Source organism: Piliocolobus tephrosceles, chromosome 1 (genome assembly GCF_002776525.5).
Source record: "Piliocolobus tephrosceles isolate RC106 chromosome 1, ASM277652v3, whole genome shotgun sequence".
Taxonomy (NCBI): Eukaryota; Metazoa; Chordata; class Mammalia; order Primates; family Cercopithecidae; genus Piliocolobus; species Piliocolobus tephrosceles.
In genome coordinates, this window is record NC_045434.1 from 58,007,920 (window position 1) to 58,022,426 (window position 14,507).

A 14,507-nucleotide genomic window follows, 5' to 3' on the forward strand; every position below is an offset into this window, starting at 1 on the left:
CACAGACTTGCCTTTTATAGGAAGATGAGCTACTCTAATCCCCTCCTTCAGGGCCCTTCTGTATCCTAGAATAGGAAAATTATCATTATTTAAAGATGTAATTAACATTTATTATGGCTAGCATATTAGGTTTTAGATAGGCCAAATGTGTGATACAATGGAATTGTATTTTTATATGCTGCCGTGTATACTTTACAGTACATTGGGGCCCTTATATAATCGGTGTGCACTGTACTTTAATGTCCATTTTATAGGACTTTTATAAGGGAAGCTGGATGATGTGGTGGAACAAACACTGTGCCAGGAGTCACAAGGCCTGGTTAGGATGCAGGCTTTGCCACAAATTAACCGGGGCAATACAAGCAAACTGCCTCCTCTCCTCATCACTGAAATGCAGTGCTTGGCTGGATGAAGTCCAAGGCTCTGTCCAGTCCTGGTGGTCTATGGCTGGAAGCAGAATCTTACAATATGAAATGATAATAGAGGTTTACAGGTGTTTTGTACAGGGTATGACATATTTCTGGTCACATCTCTGGTTTACTTGAGGATAAGTTCTTAGGAACAGAGCCCTCAAAAATAAAATTGTTTCTATTGGAAACTATAGTCTGTTTTACAACAGTCTGCTCTGGAAATTGCTACTAGGGATACCTTCCTTGGGAAAGTTGGGGCTCCCAGCATATAACACCCACATCTCAGGAAGTGCGTGAGTGACCTTCATGTGGTCCCTGAGACAGTTATTCAGTCTTCTTGATCCTTCCTCGACATAAAATTCCCAAAAAGAATAGATTTCTGATTGCCCTTTCCTCTGTAGATTAGAAGAGCAAACTAAAAGTAAAGCATGTGAGCTGTGAACGGCAGCCTCAAATGACAGCAAGAGTGACGGCTGTGATAGTGTCACACAGCCGGTGGAGGCCCCAAAACCAAGAAGCTGACTGGACTGCACGACTACACAGTTTAGTGGATGTCCAGAATGTGAAACTCAGGGCATCAAGAAGTACAGCAAATATGTTCAGTGTTGTTTGCTTTAGGAGGCAAAGCAGAATGCGATACCTTTTAGAAAGATTTCCATCAAAGTAAATACTTTAAAAAAAAAATGCACTCAGTTCCTGTTACACACCAGATTCACTGATGTGGGCTCCCTCCATGCCTGGGGAGGATGCTACATGAATGAAGCTTCACTACACATGTGTCCCCAGGGGTGTGAGTGTGCATAGGGGAATGCACACAGTGGTCCCAGAATAGTAAGTCCAGAGTGGAGTTTCAGGATAAAGCAGCTTTTCAATTTTTCAGTGAGGATCTGGTTAGGATCCAAGTTAGATTTAATTTACCTTAAATTAACTAGAATTCATGTATTCACCTATTTAAAAATATTTTTTATTGAGTGCCTAATATTACGTGTGCCAGGCATTGTTTCAGAGGCTGTAGTGGAGTTTCAGAGAGGATCCGCTGTTCACGTGGTGTTTTACCGGGGTATACTCATGAACAACAAATAACCACCAGTTTTACCAAGGCATACCCACTGTGTGGTCTGATATCTCAAGTCTGCTCCTTGATATGGCCTTCCTGCCCCTACCCCACTTGCTTCAGAGGAAACTGCTTTAGAGTAGACTGGGTTGCCCCCATAAGATGGAGCACTCCTTTGGAGCAAGAGCTATGGTTCTGTCATCAGCCCGGAAGCCTCCACCACCAGGGCTGGTCTCTGCCATGACCGCAGTACAGAGGGAGATGGACGCCTGGCTCTCCTGGGCAGCCTGGTCAAGAAAGACTCCTTTTTTCCTAGAGAGAGGTCTCCCTCGGTTCCTGAGCTGAACACATGCTTTCTCAGTGAGCCGGCAGAACAGGACAGAGGGCGTCTCCCTGGGGCCTCAAGGCTTGCGACGTTTCTTGCTCATGGGGAGAGGAAAGGGAGAGAAAAAAAGAGCGAACAGGAAGGCGCCCAGTGTCCCACACGGGGGACTCGCAGCCCTGCCCCCAAGAGCGCTGGCTCCGCAGCAGCAGTGCCCTGCAGCTCCGCGTCTGAGCGGCAGCAGCGCGCGGCCAGGTGGAGTGGGTGGTGCAGAGCAGGGGTGGTATATCCTGTCTGACGGAGGGCGGGCCTCGCCACTGCCAGAGAGGGACGAACCGGGGTGGAAGCGCCAGGAGCAGCTGCCGGGAGCCCTCACGCGGACCACGCACTCTATGGCCTTAGGGAGCTACTGAGAGCGAGAAGAGCACGCTACCGCCAGCCCGCTGCACCGCACCTCGCCTCGCCTCTCTGCTCTCCCAGGCCCCGGTCGCGCGCCTCCCGCCTCCCGCCACCATGAACCACTCGCCGCTCAAGACCGCCTTGGCGTACGAATGCTTCCAGGACCAGGACAACTCCACGTTGGCTTTGCCATCGGACCAAAAGATGAAAACAGGCACGTCTGGCAGGCAGCGAGTGCAGGAGCAGGTGATGATGACCGTCAAGCGGCAGAAGTCCAAGTCTTCCCAGTCGTCCACCCTGAGCCACTCCAATCGAGGTAAAGGCTCGGCCCCCGCGTGGTCCGTGCGCCCCTTTTCAGAGCGCCCTGGCCCAGCGGCGGAGACCAAGGGACGCAAGTATCCCAGGGGGTGCAGAGAGGCCAGGGGCTGCTGGCCCCATGCAGGGTCTACGCGCCGAATGCGAGCAGCCGAGCTCCTAGCCGGTTCCAAGCAGGTGGAACAGCGACCCGACCCGAGGCTGGCTCGACAGCTCCACGAGCTCGATGGCGCGCTAGTGGGCAAGGATGGGTGGTTCACCGGGACACAGCCGGGAGTATCTCCCAGCGTGCCAGGAGGCTGAGGATCCCCCGCGAGCGGCTCTCCTGTCCCTGAGCCCTGGGTCTGGACGGCTTTCTCTTTCGGATGCTGCTCTAGGGATCAGCCCTACATCATGTCTCACCCTGGCTGTCCTGGGGTCCATGGTCCCCGCGCTCTCAAACGGTTGTGGGCCACCCTTCGACCTTCCTGGGCTTGATCTCCTGGCCTTCAGCTGGGGGCCGATGCCCAGCGTTCAGGCCAAGGGGAACCCCAGTCCCTGTGTGCGTGTGTATCCGCGAGCGGGGTGAGGGAGTCGCTGAGACAGGAGTGCAGCTCAGGAGAGGCGCTGCGGGAAGGGGAAGTAGCACAGGGAGCAGGGAGGAGGCCCTGGAACTCCAGGGCACTTTATTGGGAGCCTCCTGAAAGAGGCTAGCCTAGTTGGAAGGCCGCCCCAGGGCCAGTGGGTCCCTTGATAACAGGGAAGGGGGTCAGGATGCCTTCTTTCCCGAATAGCCAATGCAGAACTCCTCTTTCCCACTGAATTATTTCTACCCCACCCAGCTTAGGTAGGTAAGTGTCTCATGGGGAGAGTAAGGAATGAGCGTGGCGGGTTGGAAATCCCCCTAGGCCCCAGGGAGACCTCTAGCTGAGCCCTCACGGGAACTTTTGCAAGCTGGATCCCGGGCCTGGCACCCCCTCCTCCAGCCTCTGAGAGGCCAGATCCCATGACTGGGGAAGCCTGGGAGAAAGGGGCAGCACCCGGGAACTCAAGGAGGAAGGGGCAGTACCTGACAGGGGAGAGCTTATAGACCAAATAGATGCTTTAATACAAAAGATGCCTGGTAAGAATTACACACAAGTGAGCAAAGATTCCACTTGTTTATTTATTTACTTATTTTATTTAGCTAAGTTTAGTAAAATACTAATAAAGACTTCACCCACCACTAACCAGTACAGGTAAACCAAGGCTTATTTATTAAGACAGGCCTTAGGAGAGAGTGAGGGGCAGAGGGTAACAAGGTGGAAGGAGACAAAAGAAACCAACCTTGGCCATTCTCCCACCACACACACACACACACACACCTACCTCACACTTTCTACCTCTGGCTTCTGTCCCCCCACCCACTCCCTAGCCCCCCTCCTGAGTGGCCCTATGTAGAGCCGGGGGAAGGAAAATGGCGGGCAGAGGACTTCCTGGGCCCCAGACCTAAAGGCCTTTGCTGCTCTGTGTGCTCTTTGCCTTTGTCTGGGCCCTGGGCTCCTCTCCTCACATTTCCACTCAAGGTCATGCCGCCTCCAGAGCACATGCCTCCTTCCCTTTTATTTGGTGCATTGGTAGGTGCCTCCTAGCCTCTTTAGAATTAGGTTTGGAAGAACAAAGTGCCCCCATTTCTGGCTATAGCCCAGGGCACTGCTCAACCTACTCTCCTCTCTGCCCAAGACTTGGCTGTCCCCTTCCCACTTCCACTCCATCCCAGCCTGAGCTCTTGGCTCATAACTCCAGAAAACTCGAATGGCCCTGGGTGCCCCAAGGACCCCTTCTTCCTCCCACCTATCAGGATATCGGCTGAGTGTCTGTCAGCATGAAGTGCACTTTCTGGACTTGGTCTTTGTGGGGAACTTCTATCTGATAAGGTCTCCTTTGTTCCCTCTTTGTTTTTCCTCCCAAGGTCCTTCAGGGGGCTTCATTCAGGGGAGGGTTGATGCTGATGGCTACCTCTCCAGACACTCCAAGGTCTGGCCCTGTGGGCGTGTCCCCTCTACCCTCAGACTCTGCAGAGGTTCCTAAAGGAGGCTAGTTTCCCCAGAGGCATCCTTGCTGGAAGAGGCGGTTTGGTCACTTGGAGCTGGTGTTTCTGGTTTAGCTGGCTTAGTTTTCATCAGATTTCCTTGTCCTCTCCATCAGAAACGCCCAAGCGTCCCCTATTTGCTCTGCGGCCACCTCTACTCACTCTGCTCCCTCTTTCTCATGCTGGTTTACCTGTCAGGAGCCTGCCTTGGTTCCTGGAATGGAATGAGCTGGTGGCTATGGAAGGACCATGCCCAGACATTTTCCCTCGCCCCCTGGACAGATTCAAATTCTCCTTTAGTCTCTTCCAAGAGCAGAGTCAGTTCGCCTAGGGTCTTCTTGAGCCCCTTGAATCCCATCCAAAGTTCCCCTAGTTAAGAAGGGCCAGCCACACCCCACAGGTTGCCTGGAAGAGTAGGCACTGCTCCTTGTACCCCAGGAAGGACAGTCAGGACCAGCCATCCTTGGTCCTGTGATAGAAGTGGCTTCTCAGTTCCTTTCCAGTAGGGCTCTTTTCTCTCTTGTCACTGAGGAAGTATTGAGCCACTGAGGGCTGGACGAAGGGCCCCTGGAGCCTGTCACCAAATGTCTGTCGCACTCATGCCCTCCCTGAAGTGCTGCAGATCGGACAGGCACCTCGCCCTGGTCATGAAGGTCCCAGGCAGGAAGAAGGTGGCCTCTGTGGCCTGGAGATCTTGCAGAAGGAGGTTGCCCTTAACCTGCCTACCCATCTTGAACTGCCCCTGAAGTATTGCTCCCCTGTGTTTTCAGGCTGTCCCTGTGTGCCTCAGGGTGTCTGGCATCCTTTTCTTCCCAGATTGTGTGGGAGGCAAGGGGAAACTGAGGGGGATGTCACCACCCAGCAAAAGATCTTTGCTAGGGAAACAGCCTCCCTGAGGATGGGGAAGGAAACACTTATCCACCTTCCAGATCTTTATAACTTCACTTAGAATCTCTTCCTAGAGCTGAACCTGAATCTCATTTGCCCTAACCCAAGTGCTCCCCCACCGCTGCGAACACAGATCACACCCAGTTCAGTGAAAGGAACTTCCTTTCACCTGTCACGTCTCCTTCCAGGGAAGTCCTAGCAATACCAGCACCATTGCCTGCTTTGTCTCACTGCCTGCTAAGCCATCCATGATTTTTTATTTCAGCCTTTGGCCTGAAATTCTTTCTCCCTTCTTCACAGAAGTACTGTTTCCCATCTAAAATTGCTAAGCCTCTGTTTCTCTCTGATCAGAGATAGGGGCCAGAGGCGATGTTGGGCCAGGGGAGGTATCTGCTCCCTTTCTGTGGTTCCTGTGTCTATTCAGCCCTCGTCAGGGGAGAGGGGGGCACGCTTGCACCAACTCCATAGCCTGCACAGTGAAGGAGCTTGCCTCAGGAGCCCCCACTTTGATGGCTTTTTGTATTTGTGTTTGACTGTGTCTCAGCATGAGCCTCTGCCTGAGTGAATGTTCTGCTCATTAGAGTCTCTTGAAAGTTTCTTTTCCTGACCATAGACATCACTTCTGGGGTTGTTTTCTTGGGACCGAAGCTGAGATTGCAGATGGTAATGGCTATGTGTGCTTTAGCTTGTTCCATTGGCGAAACATACTAATTAAACTTCAAATGAACCAATTCTTGTTTCTTTACAATGCACCTTGGCTTGAAGTTGGAGTTTTAGCCAGAATTTCCATTGGCCTGTTACAACACATGCAAAAATGCTGGGTATTCTAGGGTGTTTCGCAGCAAATGCTGTTTCTCTGGATCCTGCTCCTTGGCAGAGATTTTTTAAAAGTACAAATTCCTCCCCCCACCCCATACCATTGTAAGTATCAATGTGCCAATTGTTCTAGGCTTAGAAATCTGGGAATCGCTTCTGCGATGGGGCGTGACCCTTAGAAGATGTGTAATGTTTGAACAAAATAAAATGGAGGAATGTTAGAGATCTTCATGTGAAGTCCCTTCTAGGCATACGCTGGACACATGCACACACATGTGTACACACATACATCACACATGCATATACGCATGTATACACAATACACCCCACACATGAATCCACACACCCACACATGCACACACGTACTCACACATAACATGCACACACATATGTTACGTGTGTGTGTACACGTGTGTCCTTGCAGCTGTGCTGTGTCAGGAGCCCAGCCTGGCATCTACCGCTGCCTGGTGTGCGATCTTGGACAAGTCGCTGCCTCTCTTTGGATCTCTGCAGCTGTCAGAGGTTGGATTAGATCATCTCCAAAGTGCTTTGCAATGGTAACACTCTTTGGAAATAGATTTTATAACTCTCTAGCTCTGCAAACCATTTGCCCAGACCGCCAGCAGCTGTACTGCCAAAAAGCTCTTCCCCTCAAGGCATGCCACTCATCGTGTCTCTCTTGTAAACATCCTAACATATTAAAAAGTCTTCTCATCCACTTTTCTCAAACTTGGCTACATATTGGAATCACCTGGAAGTTTAAAACAACGCGAATGCCTGAGTCCCACCCCCAGAGATTCTGACTTAGTGAGTATGAAGATGACACGGGCATTGGGGCTTCAAAAACTCCCAGGTGATTCTGATGTGTAGCCAAGTTGGAGAACCACTGTTCCGGTCCCTGTCCTTCACTCACATAGATCCAGCATGGGCGATCACCCCTATATAGTGACATACACCCATGTCTGTCTCTCATACACACACACACACACACACACACACCCCTAATGTAGTAGTTGCTGGCAAGATCCTTTTACTCTGAACCCCACCTGAACCCATCGACCCTTGCCCACTCTAACCCACCACCCTGCCCCCTTGCGCCCGTCCTGTCCCCACAGGAGGTTCCCACGTTTGCCCAGTCCTCAGGCTTGGTGGTGGCCATGAACAGATCTGCTGAAAAAGCAGCAGGATTGTGTCATGGCTGGGTCTGAATGCGCCCCAGCAGAGCCTGAGGGAGTCACATGGGCTGCGGAGGGAGAAGAGAGAACACAGGTCACAGCAACCCAGTTTGTTTCAGCATTTCTGTTCAGTACGTACACCCAGGAAAGGATCAAGTGTGACACAAAAGTGCCCGGTGAGGCTGTGCTGAACTCCTTGCCCTCCCTGTCTCCTAGAAACTGCCAAGTTTGGGAGGCATGGTCATGGTGCTCCCAGCAGCCCAGCAGAGAAGGCAGGAGGCTGGCTGGCCAGTCCTCCCTCCAGGAGCTAGAACCATCCTGCAGACACAGTCCACCCCTGCCCACTCCGAAACACCTCTGAGAATATTGTCTCAGCAGTAGCTTCCTGGCAGTTCTTGTTATCTCATTTAAATTCCTGCTGCTGTGGGCCTAGCTTTTCTGGGCACCACAGGTGAAAGAGATTTCAGAGGGTGAAGTAAAGGCATTTTCAAGACTAAAGGAAAATGAGCTTCCTTTCTCAAGCTTTTCGTGCTGAAGGACAGGTGGGCTTTATTCAAGCATGTAGCATGTAGAATATGCTAGAAGAAGCATCAGCCTTAAGGGAGACAGAGTCAGCAAGAATCTGTTCCGAGCAGCTTTCCCTGTGACAAAGAAGAAGGATTTGAGGAGAAAGAGAGTGGAGAAAGCGGGTTTCCTGATGACCTCTGTTTGCAGGGCAGCCTCTCGGTCAGGAAGGCTGATGTTCTGGGATTAGGGGTGTGGAGTGTGGATCTACCAAACGTGAAGATTCCTTGCTTCAGGGAGCTCCCAGCTTTGCTGGGGAGACCCAGGCCCTACCTTCTGGGAGGAGTGCACACACACACACACACACACACACACACAGTGTACAGAAGCCACACTCCAAGGAACCCACAAGCCAGTGCAGAGTCAGCCACTGGATTGAGTGCTGAAGTGGTTATGCTGGCAGGTTTGGAGTGCTCAGAGCTGGGTGGGGTCATCTTTAGGGGAAGCTGATTTTTGTGCAAGGTTTTGAATGCAGGGGGAGGGTTGGAGAAGAAGAGAAAGAATGTTTCAGGTGCAGTAAGTGTGACCTATTTGAAAGCTTGGAGGTGGAAGAGGATGAGTCATCCCTGCAAAGGCATGCCTGCCCCTACTGGAGAGAGATTTCCACTCATCCTAAAGAAAGAGCCGCCTCCATTTTCAAAGGTGTTGTAGGTGAGAAAGCTTGAGTTGCCCCGATGACACAAGAGAGAATCAGCCCGTCGTTGTCTAAGGCACCAAAGGGAAGCAGTGTGCCAGGACATTGGTGACCTGAGCGGTAGATTTTCTGAGATGGTTTTACACCCTAAAACAGGGACTTAAAATTGGACAAGCTATGTGGACAGAGCAGGTTGTGTTGCTTGTATACCTGGGAAAATGGCAGATGCTCTGAGGCACTTGCTTCGTGACCCTGGGGTTCTGTGGGTGGGCAGATGCTTCCTGAGGATGACACGCAGGTTGGGCACACTGTCAGTGTCACCGAGAAGCCACTACATCCCTGCTCATGGTGCATGCACCCATCTGGGGAGAAGAGGGGAGAAGCAGATGCTTATCTGGAGGGTAGGAGTGATTCTGCGGGGTGAGCTGGGAACTAGCCCCTCCCCCATTCCCCAGGAACTAAGAATCCTCCTCAAGGAGGTGGCCTTGGGTATTTGAGAGCTACAGCAGCCCTCCTCTCTTCCTGGTTTACCCCACTCACCAGGGACCTCTTTGAGTGGGAGGAGAGCCTGACCCCATTCTGAGCCTCTAAGCACCAGGCATCAGAGCACGTTCACCACAAGGGTTGGGCAAGGGAGACGAGGTCATTGACACAAAGAGCCAGTTCAGGCCAGTCAGGCCCGGACCCAGCTGTGGCAGTGCCCTGAGCTCAAGGTCCCAAGGAAAGAAGAGACGTGGTTCGCACTTCAGAGAGCATCCAAAGTACATGGTGGTGGAGACTGGTATGGGCGTGAGATGGAGATGGGAGTAGGTGTCATTCATCAGGAAAGACTTCCTAGAAGTGCGTTCTAGAGACATTGGGGACCAAGTGGAAGAGTGAGCTAACACCATTACATTCATTAGAAGCCCATGCTCCTGCTGTTGAACTTGACTTTTAGGGGGCATTGCTTACCAGCCAGACACCCCAGGGTCAAGAGCACGGAAAATCACTTTTGTTGTGGGAACAGCGCTCCTGCAGAGAGAGCACAGCTGCCCCCAGTCGTCCTTGGTTATCTGGCACATTGCAAGCTGTGATTTCAGGTGTGTGACAACTATGGACTCCTCCCTTCTCTCACCACCTCCGCCCCAAATACTCTCAACTTCTGCCAGATTAGCAGTGTAGGTAGGTGTGATGTTACCCTCATTCTCACCAGAGCCAAGCAGACCCCAACTACAGAAAGGTCTTAGGAGACACCTTCAGGAACTGCCTGGAAGGGCCTGCAGGCCTTGGCCCAACCACAAGTGAGTGACAGTCACACCTGCCTTTACCAGCGTTCACACTGGACATGGAGACTGGCTTTGGGAACTGTAGGGCATTCTGGCCTCTTCCTCCATGCGTCTGTGTGTCCACTGCCACCTCCATGGCAGAGAGGCCTCTACCGTCACACAGAGAAGAGTGTATGAGAGGGAGGCAGGCAGGTGCAGGGTGTGGTGGAAGAAGATGGTTCATCTGATGACCCAGGAGGACAGCAGCATCATGCTGACAGGTTCTCTCCCAGAAGACGGGCAAGGAGGCCCTGGTGCAAGACCCCTGGGGCTGCTTCTCATAGCAGGAGGCCTCCTCAGTGCTCCGTAGAGTTCTGTCTGTCACCACCCCAAATTTTCCATCCAGAAGCAGCTGGCTGACCCACACCTGACCTTTAGTGAGAAATACCTGCTCACAGAGCTGGAGCCAAGTGAACTCTATCTTATCAAACCTTGGAAGAATGATTGAAATGGGCTGGGTGGAAGGAAGGCAGACAAGACCTGGCAGTTGGCCACCTAGGGTCCTGACTGTGAGTGTGCCTGGCTGCGGCTCCCTTCCCTGGGAGTACCAGTCCTGAGTGACTGAGCCCACGAGATTACCTCCAGCCTCTTCCTGATAAGGACAGTCTTGCCAGAGGAGCAGTTGCTGGGGAAAGGTGGAGGAAGAGCTGTGTGCACTCCACCAGAGCTTGGAGGAAACCAGAGGTTCAATGCGCCACACGGCAGAGTCCCAGGATGTCACTCAAAGGCGGATGGCCCTTCCGGAGTCAAGGCTGGGCCTAGGGTATAGGGGAGGCCTCTCAGAGGACTCTGAGGCAGGTGGCAAACGAGGCAGTAGTGTGGCCTTTGGTGTCTGCCCTTCTTCCTCGTAAGCCGAGCTGTATCTCTGGAGAGGAGGAGTTGGCTCCTCTGAATGCAGTCAACATGTGTTACTGTCATCACACACCACAGAACACTGGAACTGTACAGGGCCTATGGGATGTAAGAGGCCAGCCCTCTCTTTTGACAGAAGAGGACACTGAGGCTCAGAGACAGCAGATGACTTGCCCAGGCACCAGAACCAGGACCAATATCAATATCGCTAGGCCCCAGGGCAAGCTGTGTCTGCCACAGCTCGAGACCCCTAATGTCCGTGATGGAGGGATGCAGGGAATCGGGCAGCACCCTCTGCTGTGGGCTATGGGTGGTTACCTGGCCCTGGACAGGGGAGGTGGCACCAGGTGGGGATCCCTGCCTCATTCCTAAGCTGCCCTGTGGCTATTCCCTCTACTCCCAGCTCAGATATTCCAGCCCTGCTCCCCCAGGCAATGGCTGGGGAGCCTAAGTGGGTGTGGCAGATGGGGAGTAGCTAACTTGGCCAGGTGAGATCACTGCCCAACTCTCTTACCCCTAGACAGGGTTTCTGATGGGGGAATCTGACCATCACTTTAGAGAAAAGGAATGCATATCCCTCTTAGGAGGCTCTCACTGGATCTCACTTGCCTTCATCCCCCAAGGCTATCACTTAACAAGAGTGTGGGGCAGGCCATGGAGCCATGGCTTACTCCTTGTAGAGCTCCCAGTATAGTTGAGGGAATGAGACGCAGGGCAGAATGAGACCTGGGCTATCAAGAGCAGGACAGTATGTGTTTAGAGGCAGGAGAGATTGCCTTGTGCAGCGCTGGTCAGAAAGGGCTTCCTGGAGTGGGTGAGGTCTTGAGCTTGGCTTCAAGAGACAAGCAAGATTAGAAGGTAGTGGCAGAGGAGGGAAGGCAGGTTCGGCATGGAGGGAGATGTGAGTAAAGTGGTGAGCCTGTCACCATTGGCCATATTTCAAGGACAGCAGGATGGTGAACAGACCAGCTTGTGCGGAGTCAAGGCTGTCCCATAGGGTCTCCCTGCTGGCCAGTGAAAGGGAGAAAAGGGCGTGGCCCCACTAGGAGCCCCAAACTCAGTTCTGTTTTCTGTGATGCAAAGCCACTTTGCCACTAATAACTCTAATGACACTCTGTCCTCCTGCGGAGCCTGTCATTTGTGGGTCTCCAAGCACTCCGAAAACATTAATTAATCCTCACTGGACCTTTGAGGTTGATCGCCGCTCCCCCTTCACCAGCCAGAGTATGCTGGACGTGAAAGAAGAGGAGGAAGTTTGTCTGGTCACTGGTAGGGGCTGGGCTGAGATTTGAATCCAGAGTCCTCCCCCGAATCAGTCTTTAATCAGCTGTTGCTGCTGGACTGGGAATGTTGGGATCCTGCCTGTCTCCCCCGAGTGGGAATCTTATCCTTGTGGAACATGGAGTGATGATTCCCTGGACTGGAATGGCCATGCTCCAAGGCCCTCCAGACCAAGTCCTGACCTGTAGGTGTTAACCTACCCAAGCAGCAGCAGAGCCACTGGGCTCCCGGGAAGGGGACAGATGAGAGTTTTAGAGCTGTCCCTGCGGGAGTCTGTGGTAGCCCTTCTCTTGGTCCTGGCTGCGGAGGATGTGGAGATAGATGGAGATGACATTCCCCACCTTCTCCTCCAGGAGCTCAGACCTGGTCTTCTCCATGGGCATAGTGGATCTGGATGCAGAAATGGTGCCCTGAGGAAGAGGGGTGGATGAAGATCATGGCCATCCCTGTCCTAATCCCCTTCTTTCTCCTCTAGGTTCCATGTATGATGGCTTAGCTGACAATTACAACTATGGGACCACCAGCAGAAGCAGCTACTACTCCAAGTTCCAGGCAGGGAATGGCTCATGGGGATATCCGGTAAGGAACTGCTTCCATCCTAAAAGACCTGGAGTATTTGTGGGGACGGTTTTGGGTTTACAGTGGAGAAAATCTGCACCAGTTGCTAAAAAGAGTGATGTAGGCTTTGGTCCGTGAGCTGAGGCTCATTAACTCTGACTAGGTCTGTTGACTTGGCCATTGTTTCATAGGTGGTTCTCGTTTGGGCTGACTGGACATTTTTGAATGTCTCAAATGAGAATATTTTGGGAAAAGCATTTTAAAAAGACATTTTTAAAAATGTCTATTTCCCAGTAGGTCTGATTTGATCATGGATTTGGGAAATGTTTGCATTCTTGAGGTCTATTAATGGACCAGTTTAGATGTTTCTAGGAAAATCCTGAAGGGTCATCTCTCTTCATTCTATGCTTATGGTCAAAGATCCAAGAGAACATGTCCACTGCATTGACTCCTGCATATGACGCTGCATGCTAGAGTGGAGCCTGCCTGACAACCCAGACACATTTGGGTTCAGATTTTAACTCTGCTACTCACTGAGCATGTGGCTTTGGGCAAGTTACTTCAAACTTTGGGACTCAGCTTCTTCACATGGAAAGTGGATATAACAAAGTACTTCAAGCAGTTATTTTCAGGATTAAATGAACTAATGTACATGAAAAAATATTACAATAATTCTTAAGATTATTTGTTAAATTAACATGGATAGAGGTTATTTTAGATCCTGTAATCCTGACTCTGTCTGCTTTCTAAGTGATCTCAATCCACTATACTTCATCTATCCATTTACTGAACAAATATTTATTAAGACCTAATTTTGTGACAAGCACTGCAGTAGATGCTCAGGATACAACCATACCAGCCAGTGCAGGAATTTTCTGCTGCTCTAAAATCAGGGGTATTGGGCTAGATGGCACCCAAGATTTCTCCTAGCCTCCAAATTCTATGACTTTCATTTACTTTCGCTAATGCAACATTAGCCTGCATTATTCTTGGGAATTCTTTTGTAAGGCCATCAAGACATTGTCAGATGGGGAATAAAGGCTGTTTTTCTGTGGGAATCTGGGGTTCTGTCTTGGTGGGGCCTTAGGATTCAACAGCATTTGCTTTAAGACACAGACATCTCACAGATATCACTCCTGATTGATTGTCAAAGGTCCTGGGTCCTGGGGAGAGGAGAGGGTGGGGAGTTTATCAGTTTGGTGTTCTTTTGTCATGTGCTTGATTCTTCCATTCCTGAGTTCTTTTGGGGGCTAATCTTGGAGGCTATGTCTTTCTTACATATTACAGCTTGAGGACGAAAGGGGACAATTAACCAGGTTTGCTGCGAATTTACTTCCCTCACTTTTTTCCTGATTCTTGATGGCAAATGACACTCTTAGTGCAAAATAAACCCAGCAGACTGAACCCAGTAAGCTGACAGATCAAGCATAGATGTGAATAAAAGGCCTTTGACACAAAGGGTGATGACCAAATTGAGAAAATGGCTTAGGAATGCAGCATAAAGGGATTAGATGAAACCCAAGGAAGGCAGATCACTGCACCAGCAGCCAGAATGGATGATTACGCTGACAGTACAGGTGGTACATGTCTTTACTTAAATGACATTACCTGATCAGAGCTTAGGAGGCTTAAGTTCTAGTCCTAGTTCTGCCCCTCTCTGGCTCTATGACTTTGATAGTTTAATTTTTCTGGGCCTCAGTTTTCTCATCCATAAAAAGGGAATGATGATACTCATGTGTCTACTGCACTCATGAGTTGATATCAGATGACATTAACTGTGAAGTATTATCAAATGGGTAATGTAACCATGGAAATGTATAATCCGGGAAGGTATTTCTAGAAAGAAAGAAAGAAAGAAAGAAAGAAAGAAAGAAAGAAAGAAAGA

At 50.9% G+C, this 14,507-nt stretch overlaps 1 protein-coding gene across 1 annotated transcript in view; it reads left to right on the forward strand.

Annotated features, from left to right (window-relative positions):
- The first annotated feature begins 2,048 nt into the window (after nt 1-2,048).
- PKP1 (plakophilin 1) overlaps nt 2,049-14,507 on the forward strand; it is a 49,079-nt gene continuing 36,620 nt past the window's right edge. Inside the window, exons 1-2 of the mRNA XM_023187009.2 lie at nt 2,049-2,501; nt 12,540-12,643. Coding sequence (XP_023042777.1) covers nt 2,300-2,501; nt 12,540-12,643 — 306 coding nt within the window. The 5' untranslated portion in view covers nt 2,049-2,299. The remainder of the gene's footprint in view (nt 2,502-12,539; nt 12,644-14,507) is intronic.